The following is a 26,452-nucleotide window of genomic DNA, read 5'->3' as shown; positions in this document are numbered from 1 at the left end:
TAAGCTGTGCTTTATCCTCATCTCTCCCTCATTTTATCTCATCGTAATGTGTCAGAAGTACTCAACATTTCATTTTGCCGTGAACGAAGGAAAAAAAAATTATTCATATTTATTTTTATGGCGTATGCCGAATAAAGAGCATATAATCTCTCTTTACAGTCTCAACAATGAATCTGTAAACGTGTTATTGTAAAATCAATTGTCATCGACACACTCCATTCTCTACTATTTCAGATTGTATGATTGCATAAGTAATTAACAATACTGGACGAAAATTTTTTCAATCGTTTCAAACGGCTCTCAGTGTTGGAAAAAAAAATTAATTATTTAATTAATGCTCTTGTAGAAAAGTTCATACATGCTTAATATTGAAAAATTGCTAATTAATTAAATAAATTTGTTCTCTTTTCTAGTCAAACAAAAGCTTCAAATTCCCAGGCACATTCGAGAAATAATGAATTAATTCACATTTTTAATTTATACATCTTCTACCACTGAAAATTAGAATATTTGATTGTGAGACACTCTCTCTCAATGCAGACTAATCATCCCTCAACTACCCATAATTTTTTTCAATTTTTTTTAATTATTAAAAAGTAGAAATACGTATTTTTCTCAATATTTTTAACTACTTTTCTTTTTATGCTGTTTAGGTTGTTTTTGTTTTTCAATTTTCGTTATTTCATACTTTATTATATATTATATTCAGTAATCAGTCCAAGGCAAACGTTATCATTATTCGCAGTAATAATAATATACCTATGATTTTTGTTTTCATAGTTTCATCCTCTTTTTATTCATTATCATTACCGCACCATATTTTCGAGCTGTTATTGTTTATTAATTTTTTTTTTTCACTTCATTCAATTTTATCTATATATTACTTTCTTTTTTAAAAAATGTATACTTAACATTTAATATAATATATATATATCTCTTTAAAATATTTACAGTCAATACTATTTTACATCAATAATATTCATTTTGTTATGTATTCATTTTATTCATGTCCACCTCTCTTCTTTTAATGTAATAAATGTAGTATAAAGGCAATTATTAATTATGTAATTTTTCATTTCAACTTTTTAATTGCATAGTTATCAATCAATCATGTCAGCATCATCTTCATCCCTCAATATATCTCTCTGTAATTGTTGTAACATGAAGGTCACAGACTCCACACGAATGTTATCATTAAATGAAACTCTATATCACATCAATCTTCAATCCCCCCCCCCCCCCCGCCCTATTCACGTATTTAATTAATTAAACATATCTAGAAACTTGTGCTGTACATTATACGTGATAATTAATTGATCTCTATCTGATAAAATTATATCCTGGAAATAATTTACGTGTACTATCAATTACAAAGCTATTCAAATTGTTCTAATGTGTTGTAATAATAAATGAAAAATTAATAATAATTAATGTTGATTTAAAGATTGATGGTGTCTAAATTACGTGAATTTCTGGAAGTACCGTCATTTGGGGATGTTGATGCGACATTGACTGATTTAGTAACATTATTAGCAAATGGCATTGCAAATTTAAAATCACCACCATTGGGCAATTTCCTCATTATTTTACCCGACGTTATGAGTCTTCCAAAGCCCTCTTGATGTGCGAAAGCATAACCAGAACGCAATGATCTACGTGTACGTCTTGTTGATGGTGTACGAAGTATATCCTGACTCTGGCGTGAACGCATTTGTGCCAAACGCTGTTTCAACCTTACACGATCTGATAACGTTGGTCTAACATCGATGAAGAAAAATCTCCACGATAATACTGGTATCACCAGAATAATACAGGATATAACTGTTGTAAACCAGAACGTTGCCTCTGACATTGCCATTGTCAGACTGCCAACGTAACTTCCACCAATAATGAAATTGTAAAAGTAATCGAGAATGAAATACCATATTAGGGAGCCCCATACCATTATGTGATTTACAATTGTCCAGTAGGAGGTATCGAGGGCTATTTGAACGGTAACAACTATAACTAGGATTGTGGCCACAACGCTGCCCAGCAACATGTGATCTGAAAGTACGTAACCCTTTGGCGATAATCCATCCTTATAAGTTCCTATAAATAAACATTAAACATTTTTTTAAATTCATTATTGGAGATGACACTGTGGAGTTTAATCAGAACAGTAATTTTCAATTGACTCACCATAGGGCACTAAAAATAATATACAACTCGCCCAAAATCCATGTAATGCACTCCAACAAAATTCTTTCTTATTAAACAACATATTTTGCAATCCAGGTGTATACAATTTTGGATACAATATACTGTTTTTATCGTTGACATCCTGATCAAATACACCGACAGCCAATACTGGCAGTGATGTGTAAAAGAGATTGTACACTGAGATATACATTGGATCAAATACTGTCTGCAAATGAATGAATAAAAATTCATTAATAATTCAGATGCAAAATAATAATATTCAATTAAATTAACAGGAAAAATTAATCAGATTAAATATCAACTCAAGCCCTCACTTCTCGACTCCGGAATAGGAGACTCAAACAGAGGAGTTTGAGGATCGTATTCGCCTTATAAATCATCATTTAAACGAGTAGTTAATTAATTGACCATTAATTACGAGGATTTACCTGTGCGCTGAAGCCACAAAAGAAGGCAAACCATATGTGGCATAGAGTGAAGGCGAAATTTTTATAAAAAAAGTATCTAAGAAACTTGGACATTCTATAGTACGACCATCTTCCATGTACAAACAATAGCCTCTCTAGAAATCTAAATTGTCCTATGGAGTAATCAGATGCAAGTACAGCTTGTAGGCCCTCTTGGCCACTTATGCCAACTCCAATGTGTGCTGTTTTTATCATTGATACGTCGTTGGCACCGTCTCCAATTGCCAATGTAACTGCTGATTTATTCTTCTTTATCAGTTCTACTACCATGGCCTTTTGGAGGGGTGTTACACGACAGCATATTACTGATTTGCCTGAAATAATGAAAATTGTAAAGCTATTCAGACTGTTCTAGAAAGAGTTATCAAAATATTAATTTTACTCACAACGACTCGAAACCTCCAGAAACAATTTCTCCATCTGTGGATGGAGTGCATGGACCAGTGAATGACCATTAATAACAATAGCAAATCCTGAAGATAAATCGGGTTCACGTTCGTCTGAATCTTCTCTATTATACTCTGTATCACTGTTCAATTGAAAAAAAAAAACAAAATTCATAATAAATTTTATAAATGAGCGTGAGTAGAAAACTTGAAGAAAGCGATTTTCCTTGTTCCTTCTAACAAATTTAACTCTCAATGATGCATCTATTACAATTATTCATGATACGTAAAGTGCCATTTTTTGTTTAATACAAAATCTGCATCTATTGCTGTCAATGCGATAAATGTGGTAAAGTTGATTCACATAAGTTATTCATTTTCTAATTCTGAACAGTTAGGATTAATTCTCAAGCACTTAGAAAGAGAAGGAGTGAGTATTCAAGCATCATTATCCATTTTTTTTCTTTTTCTACTAGATAATAAATGAGGGATCAGAATAAAATGAAATAGAAATAATAGAATGAAATTGAGGAAAAAAAGGATTCGGTGGGAGATTCGTCTCTGTAACAGTCTAGGGAGTGTGACTGCATGACATAAATCATCAAGCAATGGTATACACGTTTTCATACCAACAATTAATGAAACATTGCCCTTCGAGTGATGAAAGAAACATGGGGAATGCGTTCCAATAAATCATCAATGAATTATTCTAAAATTTTCAGGCGATGTAACGAGAAAAGCATGACTGAAAGTCACTGTGCTGCATTCAATGTAACGAGGAATCGTCAACAAGGGTTAATTCAATAATAAAGTGAACTCAAAAATTGAAAAAAAAAGTGTTGATAAATCAATAGATGGATAAAAACAGTGAAGAAACAGAAGAAAATAATAGAGAAAAAAAGTAATATGAAATAAAGAAAAATGTAATTGGGTAAAGATTGTACTCCGTCTCTTTCATCTGCCTGACCTTTCTTTGTCCCACCTGAATGTGACGATGGAGAGTGCTGGCCTATTTTGTTGACTAGATGCTGTATTTATTGTTTCTAGGTGACGCTGGAGTTGGGTCTCAACACTATCGTACGTCGTAGCATCGACGATGAATACATCAGTTAGTTCGTCAGTCAGCAATTGACAGGAGTAGCCAATATTTATAGCCGTTTCTGAATGGCAACAATTGAATTTATGATTTTTTCTCTTTCATTTTGGGAATATAAAAGCCCCAAATTTTTTTACCCAATAACTAAATTCATCCAAAACATGGAATTACCTTGTTTGTCACCGGTGAGTACCCACAATTTAATTCCAGCAAGGCTCAAATTGGCAATAGTCTGTGGCACTCCATCCTGCAGTTTATCCTCAATGGCAGTGGCCCCAAGTAACGTCATATCCTTCTCAATCTCCTCGTAAATAGCATCAAGCCTGTCATCCTTATCCTCCCCACTGAGTACAGCATCCATGTGCCTCTGCTTCCAATCATTGAAGAAGCTCTCCTCAAGATCTTTGACAGACAGACAAAGTGTCCTGAGCCCCTCTCCGGCAAATTTATTGAGATGCTCCTGGGTTTTTTGCATTATCTCCTCACTACCAGCCTTCAGCCTCTCGTAGATAACGTGGTCTGCCCCCTTGCAGTACAAACGGAGGTGGCCATTTCTCCTCAGAATGACAGACATTCGTTTACGAACATTATTGAAATCGAGAATGCAAAGCACCTCGTAGACCTCGCGTTTTCCCATCACTTCGATTGTTATGCTGTTCGGTGATCTCTCTCTGAAGACAAAACCAAAGTTTCGTGCTGCTGACACTAGTGCCGCCTCGTCTGGTGATTGGGCCTGGTACTCGAGCTTTCCATTCTTCTCGTCTGACATAACTGTGTGACACAGTGCCAGGAGACGAAAAAATAGATGTACCTCGGTGTCTTCCTTCTTCACTGCCTCCAGTAATGCTGGATCGTAAAACTTGAATTCGGGCTCGTAATCTTTGTTGAAGGAAAAATCCAGGGGTGGAACAGTCTGCAAGTAATCGTCACTCTTCATATTCTCAGGGGAAACAATTATTCCATGATGATTTGATAGAATTAATTTGGATTAATTGATGACTCATTAAAAAAGAATCTATTGAATGAAGTGAAATTATTGACAATATTAATTTTATGCTGTCAAACCATCATAAAATACTTCATTAGTAGTGGCGCCACTAATCATTTAAATTATAAACTACCACAGAATCTGGAAATAATTGTTAGTAGTCGAATACTCATGATGATACGACTTCCAATCTGTAATTGATAATCAGAAAAAATTGGTGCAGGTGATGAATGACTGAACAACAAAAGCAGAAAGAAAGAGAAGAATTGAAATAAACAAAACGAAAAAGCATGCGTACTGAGGGTGTTTGTGCAATTTTCCCTCTGGCGTTGATATCAGGCTCGGGGGTTGAATTTCCCATACGATCAGCTTGCTCCAATAATCTCGCATTAGCACTGCTAATTGATGGGTGCACGCTGCGAACAAACTCCTGGCCATTTTTCCATTTCACCGTTGACGTTGTTTTTTTCGTTTTATCCGTCTACATGCAGCATACACATGCTGTATAATGTGCACGAAAATATGTCTTCTTTTCGCACGGTGTGTCTCATTTTTATTTTATTTTTTAAAATTTATCACACTATTTAAAACATTGCAGGCAAGGGAAATATTTTGGATTCAACCCTTGGCTACTTCTATTCATTCGAAGGATAATATTCAAAGGGTTGGAAAAAAAAACATTGTGCATAATGGAAGAGAGAAAAACCAAGGACAAAAAAATTATGTGGACTTTTTGAGAAAAAAAGAAGAATATTGGAAAAAAATTCTCACCTCACTCAAATCGATGATTTCGCCAGTGACCTCATCTACCAAATCTCCATAACTCTTGCCCGCCACAGAGCACTTGTTGAAAGTCATGATATTCTGGGTAAGTGTACCAGTTTTATCGGAGAATATGTATTCAATCTGTCCCAGCTCTTCGTTAAGTGTCGTTGTTCTCGCTCTGGCATGTGTATTTGTTGGTGCATGATACATCTCTTCGTCCCAATTAATAAGAAATGATTGTACAAATCTTATGACCTCGACACTGACGTACAAACTTATTGGCACTACTGTATTTAATACAATTGAATATGAAAAAAAAACAAGTAGGGCTGTAACAGTTGCACCACCAAGTGGATCAGTTGGCACTAGTGAGTCCCATGGTAAATAAACTTGAAAGTAACGTCCAACGAGACTCTCCCATATTCCACAGCCAATCATGCAGAATAAGCATAGTGATAGTAGAAAGAATACAATTCCAATTATGAGAAGATTCAATAGTCTATCTATACACGTTCTCTTGAATTTTGTCTTCCCTGAGTTTTGCATAAGTTTTGTATCTTTGCCAGCAAAGATCACTACACCGTAGCACCACTGTGTATTTCTCAAGACACATCCTCGCAGTATTATTTTATCGTTGTCTAATGCATACCTATTTCCTTTCCACATTAATATACCATCAAATTTATTTAATAGATTATTTGGAGTTTCACAGATTATTTCGCCGTCAAATTCCCCTATAAGTTCGTTGTTATCCATCATTTCAGCTGTCTCCGTTAAACATTGACGACACTTCAAATTGGTTTCTCCGTCCAATTCTGCAGTCTCGATGTAACAAAGGCCATTGGGTTCACTCGTGGAGAGTAAAAGAACATCGGCAGCGACGAATTGATCATTCTCCATTCTAATTACATCGCCAACTTGCACTTGCGACCATTTCTCTACTTTTAAAATTTTTCCGCGTAACGTCTGGGACTTTCTGTTGTTAACTTGTGAATCACTGCTGTGTCGTTGAAAATCATCATAGGCATCTTTGACGGCAGTGAGTGTGAGGACCCCAATTAATGGTATGGCTGTGGTAATCGGGGTAAGCGAAGATATGGCGGGTATCATCTGAAGCACCAGCAGACATAGGAAGTAGAAATTAGCTAACCGTTGAAATTGTTCAAATAAATTCAGCGGCAGGAACGTCAACACCGAATACTTGGACGTTTTGATGTAATTGTTCTACAATTGAAACAATTTCCCCCATTAATAAAATTCCTCCTCATTAATAGCATTAATCAAGTATAATTATAACTCACTGCATATTTAAATTGTGAATTGTACTCGCGATTGTTAGCACGAATGCGCCTTTCCGTTTCTAAATAACAACAATAGAGAAATTTGAAATTATAAATTAATTGATTGAATAAATTAGCACTTGTCAATACTCGATCATTACCCATTCCTCAATTAAGAATAGGTGAAACATTGTTCAGTCAGCAATCTATTTCGCCAAGTTTATTTTAGCTTGAAAAAATTATTTCTCATGATCTTTCACTACCTTAATTGTTGAAAAAAAAAATTACTCATGAAATAATACAGAAATTATATAAACCAATGGCCTATTGATGTCCCAGATAAGACAGTTGTGTGGACGTCAAGATTATTTTTGGGATGGCAAACTCACCGCTGGAAAAGAAAACTGTACTACGTCCAATGCATTCAGTGGCGAGAGGTGAGTTTGGGGGTATTGCTGAGGTTGTTGGTGTTGGACGATACCTAGCACCTTTCCAAACAACCAATTTGCCAAGTACAGTTAATAGAGACTGGCGTAATGTACTGTGACGATTGCTGGGTCCACCGAGACTACTGGAGGAGTCTCTTTTTGAGCATTCACCAGTGTGTTCAACAGCATCCGATGATGATGGAAAATTAACAACTACCTGGGTTGACGGAGAACGCTCCTCTCTGCATCGTTTTTTACGACGTTTACGTTTTTTTCCTTTCCCATCGCTTGATAATTTAATCTCCAATTTTTTTCCCAACTTTGATGAGCGTTTTTTACCGGATCTCGATGATTCAGCTTCATTTAGATCGTCGTCTCCGTCTTGCACCTTTTTTTTTTTTGAATGGAGAAGAGGATTAATGAGAGATGTTTGGTAGTTGGGGTTTTTGATCCTTGAGACTCACCTCGAAGACCTCGAGTTCCAGTGTGTCTGCCTCAACGCTCATCTCTCATAAACGATCTTGCTGTGACTAATGCCAACACCACAATTTTGATGACACCATTCCCGTACCCAACGAGACGGTTTCTCTTTCCCTCTCGTTACATATTTATCACCATGTCCTGTGTCACATGACATATCGTAGGTATAACAGCATATCAGCAGTGTATTTTGTCCTTGATCAGTGATTCTTTGAGAAATTTCAAGGGTTTATTATCCTTCATTTGGTTTTCATGGGTGTTTAACGTATCACGGTGTTTCCGTCGAGACATTTTCTTCTTTCCTTCAACATTAAATCGATTTTTTTTCCATTTTTTTTTTCCTCAGATCATCCCTCACTGCTGCCAGAACACAAGACTGTGGAATTTTTTTTTGTTTACCCTCTCGGGATTTTTACTCCAAGTCTTCCAAAGTTTTTAAATGAACACTTTCAACTATTGTTTTTTTCATAGAAAACAAATCATTCCGTTTCATCGGAAATTAAATGAGTTATCAAGCTGTAAAAAAAGTCAAAAGTGTTCTTTTTACCCCAAGTACCCCTATTTTTTCGGATACTTCACGGGGAAATTAATGTTTTTTACGCTGCAAGGGTGAAAAATAGGTGAAAATATTTTCGTCACTGGGATTATCAGAATAATTGTGCATTGGGAATCAGCTACGCAAACAAAACTGCGATTTCTAGAGAGGCAGATTCGCTTGGAAGTTGAAATGCTTGTTATGTAAAGACGTCAGTGGTAGCCAACTTTTTGAATGAATTCTGAAACTCATTGGGATTTCCTCGGAATATAACAATGGATCCATTGAAATACGTTCATTGGTTGACCTTGGTGGTCCAGAGAGTGCGAGATGTCACGCATGAAAAAATTTAATGGAAAAACCTAGCTATTGAATTTCATTGAAAATTCTATTGGAGTTCTATTTAAAAAAGGCCGTTTCGTTCCGTTCCGCTGCGTCAATTCTATGACAAAGAGAAATTTGAAAAAAAAATCAATAAATTTCGATTTTTCTATGGAATTTCTTGTGCATAAATTTTCAATTTTTTCCGCTGTATTTTTATATTTTTCTCATAATGAAATACCAAAAATTGAGAAAATTTATGCTCAAAAATTCTTGTCTTTTTAGAGAAAAAGTTCGAACGAAATGAGTTCATGGGAGAGTTGCATAATTTTCAATAGAATTGGCGCAAATGAGAATCGAATTTTGTTCAACAGAAATTGACTGGAATTATTTAATTATTTTTAATTCTTTCGTTAATTAAATTACGTAATGAATTTAACTAGACTTAATTATGAAAATACCCTGGATATATTTAATAAATTCTCGCTTTAATTAGTCATCCCTCCCGAAATACGGAATTCTCTACCCTTGAACTTATTCCCGGTGAAGTTTAAGACCGGAATGAAGCGGGCGGCCTTCCAAACGATTCCAAAACGAAAATACATGACGCTTCGATATAAATAATACGAGATTGCTGTTATTCTAGGAAAATTCACCGGATAAACGTGTTGAAACAAAAGCTCTGAAGTCGCCATAAGTGATGTCTGAATCCCCGAAAATTCGTGTAAATTGCCAGCTGCAATACCTCTATTGCATTTTTTACTCGACAAAGGGGTATTTTGAGAGGAATATTCAGCGTCCTGAAATTCGATTTGCCAACGTTATTGGCGCAGTGGGTGTGCCCGAGCAATAACTAAGCACTTATGACCCGAACTCGTGCATTTTTTTAAGTAGTATGAAATTCCAGTTTCGTTGAGCGAACAAAATTAATTCCAAATGCTGAAAAAATAATTTTTCATATGAATTGTAACTTTGATGTTGATTTTAAAAGATCTATCCAGTTTTTTTTTTAGATTTCCATCTTTTATCTGATCTCGAAAACTAAAAACAGTAATTTGCTCAGAAAACTGTTATTTGTCACTCCTAAGTTGATAATTATCAACAAAAACATTGAAATTTACGTCAGATTGTGATCTTTGAAATCTAGTTGAGTGAATTATAAATTAAGAATTTTAGGAAATCTCAAGCACTTAATCTTTGATCTAATCTCACAACATGAAGAGCCATTTTTTCATAAAACTCTGTGATTTATCACTCTTGAATAAATAATTATCAATCAAAACATTGAAATTTATTTCAAATAATGACCTACGAAATCAAGTTGTGCGAATTATAAATTGAGATTGCTGGGAAATCTCAAAAATTTCAACAAACACGAGCCCCGAAACCGGATGTTGAACACATAATTCCTAAAATACTCATCATCCCGTTTGATTTTGCACGAACAATTCACCCCTCCAAACCCAGGATTAGCACCCCATCGAAATGCATTTTAAATCGATAAACAGGTCAAGTATGCGTACACAACTCGTTTAATCGAATTTTCTCAGCTGCGTGCGAAGTCCACGATTAAAACCTCAATCAATCGTTCACCTCTGCACCAAACTCACAACAATAATGACCTTCAAAATGCCCCAAAACGAGCCCCCAACGAAATTTTCAATTCTGAAAAACGTAAAATTCGTTGGAATTGCCCGATTTTATGGAGATAATGACACCGAGGCACGCGCGAACTGGAAAAAACGCTCGGTCTCTCGCTTTATTTTTCAATTATAAACCCTCGGAGAAGTGTCCGCAGTCGTCATTAACCCCGTTGTCGCGTCGGGGGTATTCCCAGCGACCCCATTTCTGCGTTTCACGCACAACATTTCGTCTCGAAAGGTCGCGTAACGATCGCTTAACGAGGGGGAAAAAAAATTAATATAAATCAACAGAAGTAACGAGATTAATAATGATTTCCCATTCGCTCGTGCATTGAGTTTCGGCAACTATGCGCAGTTTCGCTTGTGGTGGAAGATTGAGTACTGAGGAGAAAAAAAATAGCACTCAACTAGAGTAGTGAAACCACTGCACCTCGGAGCAGCAATAAAACTCGTGATAAAACCGAGAAAATTGTTACGAGAATGCAAAAAAAAAAAAACGAGGGCTAACGAAAGAATGATGACAAAAAAATTAAGTGAAACATTGATTTTCTCGTGGATTATTCAGACGTTAATGCTCACTTTACTTATTTTGTGTAAATATTCGAGGGTTTGTTACGACGATCGATTGAACGATGATTGCATACTGAGAGCATGCTGCCGTGTCTCTCGACACCCTTGCGCACATTTTTTTTCATTCGTCGAAAATTCCTACAGTGCACGTTACTTTGGAAAACTTGAAGTATTAATGTGCTCTCAATAAGATTGACTTATTCTACTTGATGACGACGAACGGCTCAACGATGATGAGCTGAACTAACAGAGAGTCCAAGTTTCTTCATTTTACATCGTAATCCTTTTTATTTTCTCCACACAACTATTCTATTCTGCTACCCATCTTCAAGATGTTGGGGTTTGTCACTTGTTCTTTGCCTCAGTCGATTGAAAATGCCAATTTTAATGCACTCGATGTCCTTCGGAATCCTGGAGGCGTCAACGATTACCGTCAATTGAATGATCTTCAGGGTAATGTGAGTTGTGAAAAAACTAGTGCGTGAGTTACACCACCGGCGATGAAGACTGAGAAATGGAAGTGGAGATTCAGCTGGGAGGAAGTGTAGAGGGAGATATTCGAAACTGCGCCCCTTGGGCGATCTTTCTCGCTCACTCACTCACTCACTCGCTCGCTCACTCACTCCGGCGGATCGAATGCTGTAGTTATCACTGGAGATATCGTAGGTGGAGGGTACTTCCCTCTGCAAACTACTGACTCTGGGCGAATTGTACGCGAGAGAGCTTTCGCGAAGGTGGCGCCAATCCCGGGAATCTTTGAATTTGTGCTTGCGGGGGTGGAGCTTTATGGCGGGAACTGCTGATTGAAATTGCGCGTTTTTTCTTTCATTTTCACGATAGCTTTGCAAGCTTGAAAATGAGGGGTGACTCGATCAAATCGAACGATTGTGTCCAGAGATATTCACAATTGAAGACGATTCAATAAATGATTCATTTCCCTTTCAATTTGTTAAAACTCTCCTTAAAATTCATTTACGATTTTATTTCGTCAATATTTCGGAATAAAATTCTTCTGATGATCGAGTATTGATAAATTGAAATAAAAAAATAAAATGAGACTTACCAGTAACGGGGCTTGTGGCAGCGCTTCGTGACATTGTATTTCGTCAACTCTAGGGGACTCTCTGCTGCTGCTAATTGGACGGATGATGGCAACGGACGCGCTAGTCACCAGTGATTGTCTTAGATCATGAGAGCCCGATGTATAATTTTCATCAGAGAATTTTCTTCTAGACGACCCGAAACTACCACCGCCAGCGGTGTCGTCGGGTTGGGGATTGCTCAGCAAATGATTTTGGGGCGGTAATGAGTACGGAACTAGTAGGTAATAATAAATTGGTTCTTCGGGCTGGTAGAAAAGGGGGTTGAGGCACGTTGGTGATGCCGATGGCTGTCGGGGGAGGCTTATCGACAATTCTAATTGTAAATTTACCGATTGAATGGAGAAAATAATGTAAAATAATGGGGGCAACGTATGCGTCAAGTTGGTAAGTCGGTTGGGAAATAATAAGGTATCAAGGATAAGGTCAGGTTTGGTGGTAGGTGAAACGGGTGCTCTGGGCTCGGCGTCCATGTGGGGTCACTGGTCACCGGCGCCCGTGTATCACTCATGCACGACGCCACGGCCGTTATCCAAGCGATATCCACGGCTTCTTATCACAATTCGAAATCCGCTCTTTTCGATCTTCCATTCAACGATTGCCGTCAAGTCCTACGACAATTCCTGGAACAGTGGTTTTAATGTTTCAAATATAATGTTTTTGCTAAATATCGCGGAATTCAGAAGAGATAGCGCGATTTACGTGAAGACCTTTTTTGTAGAGAATTTCCAGTGATACAAAAAAGCTCCTTAGAAGTTTTTCGCCATCACCTTCGGTTTCCGAGATATTCGCAAACTACTGACGAATTGACTCTCCCCACTGAACATGTCTCATCAATTCGACCAGTAATAGAATTCCTCCTTTCCGGGTAACTGTAATATGTTGACGCAACGTGTAAAACCCACCCTGATTAGCAATACCAAGGATACGTGCTACAAGGTCCGTCTATAGATTACCCTTCCGCGATATCAAGAGGGTGCACACCGAACGACCATGGCAAATCACGTGCGCGATCGTGGTCGATCAAGGGGGGATGGCCAGTACAATAAGTTACACAGCAATAATTCGTAACGTACATTTTCACATTATAAATTCAACTATCCTCGACTCGATTCACAAAAGTTTTATCGTAAACCGATGACGTGGGGCTAAACACTCCCGACCTTGAGCATTTCGTCTCATTAATCTTTTCTTTTACGACTAACGCGTCGTAATTGTCTTATTATCATTCCAAAGGCCATTGGAATTTTTTCTCACTTTCTCAAATATTTTCAATTCAATCATTTGACCCTCAAAAATCTACTGAATGAAATTTTAACATAACGATCGCAATTTCAAACCCCGAAACGTTGGAACACGAGTGGAAGCATTCGTTGTTTGATATTCCAATGGTTAAAAATAAAGGGGTAAATTATTGCGAGCACTTCAGATCCGTTCATTTTACGATGACCATGCTTCTCAAGAATTATGTGATGTTAAACAACGTTCAGCTGTTTGACGGAATACAATAGTAACGCCTCTTGGGGAAAGGGAAAACATGAAAAGTGTCAATAGCTCATCTTTTTTAACAACAAGACGTCACACCGCGGGCTCACATTGTGTTCACATTGTAGTTATCTTGATTGTTTTACAACATATGATACTCGATCCGCTGATAAATAATCCTGTGCCACGTGGTGATTTTCTTTCCGCTGTCTGTTCAACCGAAAATATGAGACAAATAAATTTCTTGTGTTATGAGTTCATTAGACATTCAACCTTCGCGATTTTTTTTTTTTCACTTTACGTAAACGATCAATGAGCGATGAATTGCAGATTTTCACACCCATTAATGTATGTCTGTGGATAACATGAAAAGTGAGAATTTTCGAATCCAGAGTATTGGAAAGATCTCCCGCATCTATCGGATTTTTTCCTCATTTTTCCTCCAGCAACTCGGAAATTACTCGATCGTTAGACTCGTTTGATTATGCAACTATCGACCTAGAATAGTTCGACTGCCTCAGTTCAATGGGGGAATAGTGTACACATGAGATTCTTTACGATCTCATGAGTTTCTATTTATGTGGCAAGTGTTTTGGAAACTCCGGGAACGGAATTCAATCGATTTTAGTTTTTTTTTCTCCTTCTGGTTTTAAGTCACTTCGCTGGAGAACCCGTGGCATTAAGGGGCTATAGACATGCAACTAACCGGTGGGACATGCACATTCAATTCCTTTATGCACAACAAACCGCCTTATTTCGCTCTTGGTGAAAAGAAAAAAATTGATGCTTCTTAAATTTCATAAATTAATAGATAAATTTGTTTTTTTACTGTTAAAAGTGAAAATCCTTACCTCAAGATTTTGAAAATAGTTCCATTATTAATCATATTAATTAAACTGTCATTGCCTGCATGAGACGAACCAATTCACTCGAATGATACACAAGATATTTTTATTTCACTGTCACAATTTATCACCAACTGGCAATTGTTGAGGGTCAATTAATGAGCATGCGAATTCAACAGTCTGTTATCGAGGCACTGAGATACTCTATTTTTTTTCAAACATTAGGACGGAGGGAAATATTTTCGTTGGAATAGGCACATGGAGAATTGGTAAGGTCTGTCTTGGAGCCCGCGCCGTCCACGACTGGCGGCTAGCAGTCAATCAGATCGTATGCCCGCGGGCTCTGGCCAAATAGCAAATGCGCATTCGTTAAATCGTACACAGGTGATTGATTTCACGTTAACGTTACACGTGTCATGAATTGTCAGTGGATTTTTCATGGGGTTATGGCTCGTCAATTGTCACAATGATGATTTCATTCATCGGCTTATTGCGGAATTACGAGGACATGATATTTGTCTCGCGGGAGTTTCTCGACATTTTAGAATGTCATCGTTTGATATATCGGCGTCATAGTTCTCCTTTTGTTCCGCAAATTATTCTTTTCGTATACGAAAAAATAAAAGGCTGTATTCTTTTTTCCAAATAAAACGCGCCGACTATTTAATCGCGAATAACTTGGGATTGACCGAGTGAAATTTACCGATTTTTTTTTTCATTTTCAAGGCGTCTTTTCAAGCTGTAAAATGAATTTTGACTCGTTCAATTCGCATTGTTTGGTCAGCAAATATTCACGATTAGGGACCGTCGATTTATGTATTCATGTGAAATCATGAAATATTTATTTTATTTTATTCATCAAATTTTCTTCGCCATGAGCCCTTTGGAGCCTCAGCTTGATATCCCTGTTATCATGACAATGTGCACAATGATCCAGCAGTTATGCTTCACGAAACTCGGGAGGTGAGCCGACAACTCGCACGTTGAGAGAATGAAAAAAAAAAAATTCAATCGGAGATAAAATCATGGCAACGACCGAAGACGAGGTGAGCAATAAATCAATCTGTGTCGCGAATTATTTGTTCATGAGCTGTCGTACAAGCTAGAAACATCTCAAAATACCTCCGAGTGCATAAAAAAATGATGACATATAATTCAGCAACCTCTTATTTCACTTGTGTCACAATCTTTCGACCTTTCTTCCACTGGAGGAATTCCTCAGACGATAAATTCAGCCAGACTGCGAATCGATTGGACGTTGAGATGGCGTCGATTCTTCATTTCATTATCACATTGTATGATAATTTCTTCACAATCGAGAGATAGCTGTTATCATCGAAAACTCAATTTTTTAATTCCAAAAATGAAGTATCGTTTATCATTCTTTGAAAAATGGGTATGAGCACTCATTCTTCAACGAAACTTTTGTACAGAAACCGTGTTACATGGATTTCTGTGGAAATTTTATTAATCGATCTCAATAATAGAAATATGCGTCTGCGCTCCGCAAATAATCAATTGATAACGCTCGCGACTTATCGATCAATTGATTTCCTAATATTGGGGACAAGTGTCTATTGCGAAAAAATTCATCTCAAATTTTTCATTTTTCATCAGTCAATATCTACAATATTTGATAAAATTCCAATTTTCAAGTTTAAGACAGACAAATTTGCAGAAATTTCCAGGATTTTTTTACCAGAATTCGAGTAAAAATTGAAATATTTCTGGGGAATTTTTACCTAAAATGTGTACTTTTCGCTAAAATTCTTGAGAAAATTTGTGAAAGCTTTATTGAAATTGATCCCCGATTCGACAGAATGTGGAATTCATTCGATTTAATTCAACAAATTGGCAACTGTCCTACTCACTGATATGACTCAATAAAAGTATTGGAAAATAATAATTTTCATGGGGATTCAATAAATTTCCTCTAAAATAAAATTCAAGTCTACGAAAATGAAAAATGCAGATGCAGCTGTCCAACAATTTCCCCTGTCATCAGCAAATCCTAACGTTCGACTCGAAAACCCTCTCCATAGTCCCATTTATTGTGTTTTATCAGTGGAGGGGAGTGGTCTAGGTATGAAGGCCGCCCGTTGACTCCAATCACACCTCTGATTACGCCCTCAATTAAACCAGAATCTATATACCGAGATATACCCCCCAAGAATCCACAACAAACACTATAGCGTGACTGCTCCAACCTCGAAACTAATCTTTCACCTGTTTTTTTTTCATTTTCATCGCTCAACGAAAATCTAACATCACCCACGCGAATTCGCCTCACCCCCCATGACATTTCATAAATAAAACATTGACCGAGAAACTAGTTCGTTCAACTTGACAAATATTCTCATCTCCTAGTCCAGATTTTAATGACTCAATTGACCTTTTTCCCTCCCCCCGGGACATCTCCCTTTAATTCTTCATTTACATGAAATTAATTTGCACATCTCCCTGGGGATTCCCATCAAATATCCGTGCACATAGTGTTGACACAGTTACGCTGTGTCACCGAACATTGTCTTTAAAATATTAAGCAAGGTCGCGGTAATTTTTCATCGCGGCTCTTTTCGTACAATTCGTCAACTCTGTGTCATTATCGACTGTCATCCATCGTATGCATGAGTTTCTCCAGGAGTTTGATGTACACCTATTGTCAACAGAGCATTATCATTCAAAGGAATAGCCATGAATTTTCAATTAATGGGGGAACACATTTATTAATTCTTCATTACTCAATTTTCGTGAAGTTTTAGAGGTGTTGCGTGTGGCATGTGACATAAATCGATTCTCAAGTCGCATACTATATAACACGCTCGATATCACGGGAATGGCTATGGACTAGCCCCTCTTCAGGGTTAAGCCCGAGCTTCAGTCCAAAGTGTCCAAGTTTTTTCGTTTGGGTTTTGACTGTGAAGGATGAATTCAAATGATGTTAATACTATTAGGCTTTTCACTCGAGACTAATTATCCAGTCATTTCAATAATTCCTTCATGAGAATGGAATGTTGGAAAAATTCATCATTTTTTGATGAATATAATCTAAATATGAATTTTTCAAAATTCAGGATTTCTCCTTTTTCTCTCTCAAACGTATTTTTTTACGTAAATAAATGAATAAATGAATGAATGAATGCATAAATATCTCGGCCTAATCACCCGTTTCGCGTAATTTAATTGTGATGAATGTCTTGACATCATAATGATAATGGTAACCCTCGAAGGGGGGAAAATCGTTATCAGGAACTGTAGATCGTTATTAATGTCCTTTAGTCGACCTCATTACACACATTTTAAAGGAAGAAAAATGGTTTGGGTGGAGGGAGGAAGGTAGGGCTGAAGATATGGCGCGGGTGTGGCATCCACGTTATATCATCACATTTACCTCAGGCTATGTTCAATCCATAGAGTGGTTGTGATAGGGTCTAATCCATTGGGTCAGACACTGCACTTTCTCGTATTGATGGATTTTTCGACTTGTCAAAATCGCATTTCTCACGACAGGGGACATTATTGCTCGATTACGTCATTTGCATGTAGACGTTGGCTGATAAGCTCTTCTCTCTCTTTTTTTGGTGCTGAAATAGAAACCGAGATAAAGGTTTCTGGGGGATATTCCCGGGAACAGGAAGTCTCGAGTCTCTCGCGATATCACGAAATTTGCAGAAAACATTTTTACTGAGAATGTGGGAGCATGAGAGGCGCGGGAATATTCTGCTTAATGATTGATAAGAATTTTTTTAAAATGAAATTTCTGTTCAAAATCGCTTCTAACATCCACTAAATATTGTAATTTTTACAAGCCTTGCTGTATTTTCCACTAGAATTCTGGGATATTTGATTGAAATTGATCCGTGATTGAATGGAATGGTGAATTCGTTCGGTTTAATTGAATAGATTAGCAGAGATAACATTATCGATTTCGTTTTGTACACGATAGATTAATTTTCCTGTCCCATTAATTTTGAATCAATAAATGCATTGGAAAATAATGATTTTTATGGGAATTTTTGTAATTTTTGCCAACTGAAAAATGACTGAAATAGTGAGTCAGAATTTTTGATAAGCTTTTGTGGTGAATTTTATCAGCAGTTTCAGCCGGAAAACCGCAGACATCCCATTGTTCCGTTGGAGATATAAAATTGGCAGTGGAATGGCAAAAATTTCAAGAATTCTCGTCAAAACCTCGACTTTCCTCAAACTAGAATACTTTGGTCTGATAAACCATAACAAGGACATCCTGTCGGCACGATTTTCCCATTAATTTCCGTGGAAAATCGATCGGGAGACATCATCGGCCTGAGAGCTGGCATTTTGGCCGCACCTAGAGCACGAGTTGTTTCCTGATCGTGTCCATCGGAGATAACAAAAGCACGTAACACTGGCTTCCAACCGAGAAAAGATGACTATTCATCGGATGAATGATAAGATAGGGAATAAAGGACACTCATGAATACCCGAAGCCACATGTCTGATAAGACGCCTACGGGTTCCACTGTGAAAATCGTTAATACAAGTTCCCCCGAAACTGAATTCATCATCGGTTCAATTATAAATTGATGAATAATGACTAATGAGTACGCCAATTAGTATCGACTTTGTCCATATAAATAAATGGAGAGGGTCTAATTATCTTCGCGGTGTGTATCTAGGTCTCTCCATGTTGTGTACACAAACACTTTTTTTTTTAAATGGGCCAATAAGATTGAATAACCGGTAATGGCTGGCGGAAGGGTGTGACGGCGTGTTTACATGACGTTTATTGCAATGAAGAGTGATAAGAAATCACAAGGGGCAACGATATATTGACGATAGTGTTAGAGAAGGTGTCATGACACCAGCGAAAAGGGTAAGTGAGGCAAGAAACAGGAAGACTCGATTTTTGTAGTGTGAGATGAAAACGTTCATAAAATTTGTGATTAAAAATGAGAGTTTAGCGGACGCGGAAGTAAAAAAACTACTGAAATACGAGGAAAACTTTGCGCCATAAATTCTCAGCCAAAAGGGGATGAAAAAATCAGAAGGATAGCTCGAAAAATTTGCTCTCTCTCCAGGAAATGAATGAAACGATTTGAAGGTGATCTGAAGAGAATAAATAATTTTAATTGATGTTCAAAAATACGAGGTGGTTGACGGGTATGGGTGCCGCCATCTTGCTTGGATACCCCCTCCCTCTGCCACGAGGGGTTTCAAAGACGTCGACTTACTTATTCTCTTCGGATTATCCTCAACTCACTCCATTTAGATTTTTAAATTGACTGAAAATGAATAATGAAATTTCACAATTGACAGATAATTTTTAATTAATGATTTAGAATTGCAGATTACAGACCGACAGGGACATTTATTGAATGAGTAATTGTTCCCCAGTGTAAACCCGCAATTTCGTTCGATTGAAGCAATATCAGTTGTCGAACACTGTCATCGGTCTAGGGCCGGTATTAATTACGATGAGTTTATGTATCATCACATTTTCCCCCGTGTCCTTCGATGCCCAGTCAACACCTGGACTTTCGCCCGATCAGTGTTAATTTTTAAAAGCCATCGGGTTCATGCGACCTCGCTCGCTCGTAAATACCGCATTCACGTGAACTTTTTTTCTATTCACAAATAACTATGTGAAATTGTTTTTCTTTTGTAGGAACGAGAAAAGTTTTCATTGGAAAATTCATTCGCCTCGTTTGACGAAACGAAAGGACAAAAGTTGACGATTAATTCCTATTCTCGCCCGCCAGAGCCATACGCTGTCGTGTTTTTTTTTATTTTGTGGAGGTGAAATTGTTTTTAGGGAATGGGTGACACCAGGGGCTCAATAGAAAAGTCAATCGCTGATCTTTTATAACTCGCAGAACTCCCCGTTTTGCCTGGAGGCACCAAAACCTCTTCAACATCTTTTCATTCAGATTGAGTGGTTTTCTCATTAGCAACGGTTCAATCATAAATGTCTGGACTTCCTTAAGGAGAAATTAATTACAATGTAACAAAAGTCAAATGTCATTCCATAAACAAAGTAAATTCTCGCAATTAAACCAGTACTTCTCGAAGGTAACCGAAAAAACTCATCATGTGAAAAACTCATCAGTCCCGAAATGAATAATTGGCGAATTGAGAAAAATTCTCTGAATGTCACAAAACCCCAAGCCAGCAAATAACAAAAGTTGGTGATTAACGTTATCCTATTTGTTGATCAATGATTCTGTTCCCGCCCCCAGAGCCATACATTGTCGTTGTTTTGAAATTATTCGAGAGAGAATGAGTGATATCAGAGCGTCAATAGAAAAGTCAACCGCTGACCTTTAATAACTCGAAGAACTCTATTTTGCCTAGAGGCACCAAAACTTCTTCAATATTTTTTCATTCAGATTGAGTGGTTTTCTCATTAGCAATTTCGATTTAATCATAAATGTGTGGATTCCCTCAAGGATAAATTAATTACAAAACGGCAGAGGTCAAATGGTATTCCATAAACAAAGTTAATTCTCGCAATTAGCCGAGTACACTTCACGAAGGTAACCGAAAAAATTCATCAAAGTCATTGCCAAGTCCCCAAATGAATAATTCGAGCTTGAAAAAAAGTTGTCTGAATGTCACAAAACCACAAGCCAGCAAAGTCGATCAACAATCTTCAAGGGTAGGTAACAACACCATTATTTACATTCGATATGAAGCGAAAAAAACATTAAATAGAGGCGTAATCCACTCGTCATTCAATGACAAAAACCATGCTTAATGACTGATATAAATGACATTACATAATTTACAGGCACAGAGTGCTCGATTGAGCACTCTGTGCCTGTGGGAGAGAGAGAGAGAAAAAGCCCAGCTATTAACATTGCAAAATGCCATCTCTGTCGTGAAGATAATCCCGGGGAATTACGGAGTAACGAAAGCACAATGTTCTTCTCTCTCGGGAAATTGAAAATCATTCGTTGGCGGATAGTATAGTCTCAATCTGTCGTATGCGAGCGAGAATAAAACCTGTTGCTCACATGTCGGTGTGATGCAAAAGCCAGAGAGATCTTGAAACGTGTTCTCATGGCTCACCGGTGCACGCAGCATTATATCACCGATCATGACGTTATCAATTGTCAAATAAAAAGATCGAGGAAAATATAACTTGAGCATTTTCTATTTTCAGTTTTAAAAAATCACTTTGCGACAATCGAAATTCAAGCGTTGACGCAATGGATGAACCATGAGCGAAGAAAATGTGCAAAAATTGGCGATCGGATCGCGCAAATCACGGAATGAGGGAGAATTATCCTCAGATCTCTATCGATCTGAGAGCAATGATTAAAACACCTGCAGTGATGCAGAATTGCAAAGACGATCGTGTTTAATTAGCAGTGGAATTGTTGGAGTATTCATTGGGTTTACTTACAGATTAATTTTGCGCTGTCTCTGCTATGAAAATTCGGGAATGTTTGACGAGTCGCGTGAAGCGACATAACCCGCGAACAAAAATTTTTCAGCCATATTGTTTACGGATTGTGAAACGTGTACGTGTGAGTAATTGTAATGAACGGTGGTGAGCCCTACGGGTGCACTTGCACTCAACAATCACGAAGGTATTGTTTCGGGAGGAGATTGGAATACAGAGGGTGCTGCGCCGAGCGATGATTTTCGGAAGTTGTTTACAACTGGGGAATCTAGCTTATCGACTGGATTATGGGGATCTTCCCTAGAGATTTGGGAGAATCGCGAGGGTTTGAAAAATCAAATGTTTTTATTTTTGTGAGATTATAAATCACTTTTGTCTTGCGTACATTACTTATTTAGCTATGAAGGGGATGAAAATGTAGAAATAACTCAAAATTCTGGAAGTGGTTTTTTTGATTGAAGTGATCATTTATTTCACACTCTACACCATATCAATTCGTAATATTTACATTTCGTGCTTTAATAATTCGGTAATAAATGTGATACAACAAATATACAAATCAATAATTCAAGTTCACTAATCAACAGTTATTCCATAAATTTTCCTGCAATAAATCGTATGAGACAAATAAAAATGACAATTGGAACAAAATGTTTTTTGTTTTCATAAACTTAAAAATCATTTCTATTGTAATTTTATTGCATAAATTATTTATTTATGAAGACGATAAAATGTACAAATAATCTTCAAGAAATCTTGAAAGTTACTGTAATTCAAACTCATGAATTGACAATCGAATTTTTTGTTTTAATATGATTGAAGTAATTTTTTATTTCACACTCGACACTAGAGAAATCCATAATATTTACTTTCGGTGCGTAAATTATGCAGTAATAGATGTGATAAAACACATGTGCAAATAATTATCAATAATTCAAGTTAATTAATCAACAGTTAACATAAATGCTCCTATAAATTTCTTTTAATTCATCGTAAAACAACACAAACAAGCCAATTTTTGCCCTCGAAAATTGCTTGTTCAAATTAATTGAAAATAAAATTAACGAAACAGTACATTATTTACTGCTATCAAATAATAAAAAATTAATGATGGGGATTTATCACAGACACAGTCAGGTTCTGCAGTCGATTCATATCAAATAGTAACTACAGAGACGAAGGCAGTGCATTCAGATTGAAAAAGGATCCTGAATGGACTTTATCCTAATTTACCTTTTTCTGATAAAACTAATATCGAAAAATAAACTTCCCTTTTTGTTCCTCTTGAGAAGTAATGAAATGGTCGGTTTCAATGTAAAGATTGTATTATCAAAACTGAGAGGAAGATTGTAGTATCGAACAGGAGAAGAATCAGAGGATCTTGATCAATCTAATGTGAATCTAAATGCCCCAACCAATACTGCTACTCACTTTTTGCACAAATATCATCTAAATTACTTCCTAAATCATACTACTATGTGATGTGGATATACTGGTGCCTGGAATAATTAATTTTTTTTCAGCGTCTCCGGACTGGAATTGGGCTATCTCATCATCTGTCGAAATTTCTCCAGTTCAAAAATGCTTTCAGATAGCCTGAAAAAGAAAATAAAAATGTCCACTTCAATGTGTCAAACTCGAGAGATAAATTACTGTTGTGGAATGAGTTCTACCTTCCAAAGGCGTTCATCAGAGCGACGATTTCACTCCTCTCCAGATAAAACTGCTTCCTGCTGATATTGTTGACACTGGGCTCCCATCGATCGAATTTACCTGAGAAGAGGATTTTCAGGGCAGTGCCTAACCCATGAATTTGCAATTTTCCCCATAATTTACATTTATCACATCCCACACAATCCATTATTCTTGAGATGTTTCTGAAGTGCTGTCTGAATTCTTCCTTCAGTGTGGCAGCCTCTGCACCACCATTGAACATGCAGCTTTCGTTAAAATGGTCAGGGAATGATCTGCAGATTTAAAACATATTAGCAATTTAAAAAAATAGGAGGATCGTTCCATTCGCAGAAAAAAGAGGAATCAATTTACCTCACGATCTGCAAAACATCCTTGACAGCCATTCTCGTCTCCTCATCCGCAGCATCGTCCCCAGTATAATACTCTTCCTTCTCCAAATAAGGTGCAGCCTTATCCAAAGCCCTCAGTTCCAAGAGATAAATGAAGTAAAGATTCTTGAGCCAATTGGGCCCCTCACCCCCAGTCCTCTCCGGAGCAAATCGTCTGTAAAATTCCTCGAGATTGGAGCCCCACTCTGCAGTCCCCGAGACCAGACTCAGAGTCTGACCCTGGTAGGACAACAGAGACTTAGCAGACAAGTGAATATTGATGCTGGCATGGAGCCCCGAGATTACCCTGTAGAAAGCCCTTTTCTCCAGGCACATGCCATTCATCTGCGATGACTGGATGAAGTTGTGGGGACTCTTCTCGGGTCTGAAGCAGTTCTCCATGTATATTGTCCTCCATATTCTGTGAGCACTGGGCCCCCTGTAGCCAGTGAACTTCTCGGGATTCAGGAGGAGGTCTACGTATTCTCCAGGGCTTGTCTCTCTGACGCAGAAATTGTCCTGGGCGTCGTCGTGCTGCTGCCACCGCTCGAATTCTTTGTAATTCTCTGAGCTTATTGTGGTGTTGAGGTACCCCAGCTCTCGATTGTGATCCTTGGCTGTTTGCTCACAGTTTATCTGCTGATTCTCAGGGAGGTACTTGTCTACTGACACCTCTGCCTTGTGGAGGTGCCTGGGAATTTCTCCCTTGAGACCTATGGGGATGTCCTCCTAGAGAAAAATGCGTGAAAAATAATTTTGTGTGACCAAATGATGGATATTTCATTAAGAAAAAGATTAAAAATAAGAGGAGAAAAAAATAAGAATACCCAAGAAATTCCATTAAATTTTTATTCTCACGTGCTTGCTAATTGAAATAAAAATGATGACATGTGGAAGGGAATTATCACTCCGAAATGCAGAAAAAAAGGGAAAAAAATGATGATTGAACTTACATCTTGGCACGGCCTCACATGACAATGCCTCATGGAACACTTGCTGTCATCAGTCCAAAAAGGGCAGGGATTCAGCAAATTAACCTTGTAAAACCTAAAGTAATCCCTGACTAGGAGACTCTGCAGCCTAGGATGAATCTTCACATTGTTGAAAGAGTCAACAGTATCGACGCTGCAACTGCAGTCGTCGATTGATCCCTTCAGCTGAAAGACAAATAAACCAATGACATTGAACTTGTCCTCGTTATTGTTGACATACCGAGGAGGTTATGTCGAGACAAATAAAAAACACTCAACAGGAAGTGCTGGTGAGTATGAATAATCATACCTTGCAGAAACACTGGTCATTGGCTCTGCTATTAGTCCCAAAATAATGACTCGATGTCAAAGTTATTCCGCATAAGAGAATAAATATTATGCTCGACATTGTGGTAACTTTGTGCACCATTTCGTTGAACGAATTTTTTTATATTGAGCTCAATCGCACATGGATAATCTCCCGATTGTCGCGAACGTGGCAAAATGTGAATTTACCAGCAACATTAGAATCGAAGTTTGTTTTTTTTTTTTTCGTGACAGCTGATAGTCGCTATCAGCTGGTATTCATAATAAGCAATTGTAGCGATACTTCACTCGTTGCAACACCAATCAAAAACACAAACAAATTCGTGACGTCATTGGGGTTTGAAATAAATTGGAATTTTTTTATTTTCAATTTTTTTTTTTTTTAAACTCAGCGATCGCTTCCTCCTGCGTGAACCTACGGGTGTAAACTAATGGGGGAACGGGAACGCCGGGAATTTTTGGAAATGAGGAGCCTCCCCACCACTCGCGGAGAGAGTGCGTGCGCTATCCTAGGCTTTAGCTACGTGGAGGATAATCTGTGGCGGACGTGGACCAGTCGCTTGTAATTATAACTTTCGAAAAATTTATTTTCCGGCGAATTTTGAATAGAAAATCGTAGGAAAATCCAGTAAATTCGCTAGAAAATTCTATTGGATTTCTATCAGACTGACTCTGAGGGACAGTCCGAAATACTCGGGATTAATCTATTTGATCAAAGAATGTGGAAGTTTTTTCGTCATTCCTTTATCAATTACACCTGTGATAACACGACTTTTCATAAGAGATTTTATCGTGTACTCGTGCCACTACTCAGGGGTTCTAAAAAATTTTTAGGGTACTGAAATGCTCTTTGAAATTCCGCGTCTCGTCATCTTACCGCTGGAACATTGCTGCATGACCTTCTGCACGTAGAACTTTGGAACGTGACCCAGTTCACACGGACCGTCCGCGTGCAGCGCAGGTGGTCTACGAAATTAAAATGTTTTTTTTTTCGCATTTTCGGATTTTTTTTGCGCTTGCAGTTGCATAAAATAAAACCAACAATACTTTGTTATATTATCGTCTTTTGTTAATTTTTAAGGTTTCGATGCGCGAGAGCCCCTAGAGGAGCAA

General features: G+C 37.5%; 2 protein-coding genes across 7 annotated transcripts; both read right to left on the bottom strand.

Moving 5' to 3' along the window:
- Positions 1–1,240: 1,240 nt before the first annotated feature.
- LOC107045819 (phospholipid-transporting ATPase ID) lies at positions 1,241–22,147 on the bottom strand. Of its 6 annotated transcripts, none has more exons than XM_015268193.2 (12): positions 11,368–11,647; positions 8,077–8,394; positions 7,574–8,000; positions 7,206–7,264; positions 5,911–7,128; positions 5,438–5,620; positions 4,323–5,064; positions 4,023–4,215; positions 3,056–3,198; positions 2,631–2,983; positions 2,182–2,407; positions 1,241–2,091 (listed from the first exon to the last, which is right to left on the bottom strand). In XM_015268193.2, the coding sequence occupies exons 2-12, from the start codon at positions 8,116–8,118 to the stop codon at positions 1,439–1,441; spliced, it is 4,239 nt and encodes a 1,412-aa protein (XP_015123679.1). In that variant the 5' UTR covers positions 8,119–8,394; positions 11,368–11,647; the 3' UTR covers positions 1,241–1,438. The 6 variants fall into 6 exon arrangements, with proteins under 6 accessions (XP_015123679.1, XP_015123680.1, XP_015123683.1 ...); XM_015268194.2 differs by lacking the exon at positions 11,368–11,647 and adding an exon at positions 10,477–10,608; XM_015268197.2 differs by lacking the exons at positions 7,574–8,000; positions 8,077–8,394; positions 11,368–11,647 and adding exons at positions 12,225–12,884; positions 21,979–22,147.
- Positions 22,148–22,942: 795 nt separating this feature from the next.
- LOC107045795 (ero1-like protein) lies at positions 22,943–25,753 on the bottom strand. Its single transcript, XM_015268150.2, has 5 exons — positions 25,323–25,753; positions 24,995–25,198; positions 24,025–24,770; positions 23,652–23,945; positions 22,943–23,574 (listed from the first exon to the last, which is right to left on the bottom strand). The coding sequence occupies exons 1-5, from the start codon at positions 25,440–25,442 to the stop codon at positions 23,523–23,525; spliced, it is 1,416 nt and encodes a 471-aa protein (XP_015123636.1). The 5' UTR covers positions 25,443–25,753; the 3' UTR covers positions 22,943–23,522.
- Positions 25,754–26,452: the final 699 nt, after the last annotated feature.

The sequence above is a fragment of the Diachasma alloeum genome, unplaced genomic scaffold (assembly GCF_001412515.2).
Source record: "Diachasma alloeum isolate Michigan unplaced genomic scaffold, Dall2.0 Dall_scaffold_01086, whole genome shotgun sequence".
Classification (NCBI taxonomy): Eukaryota; Metazoa; Arthropoda; class Insecta; order Hymenoptera; family Braconidae; genus Diachasma; species Diachasma alloeum.
This window is presented reverse-complemented; position numbering and strand designations above follow the sequence as displayed.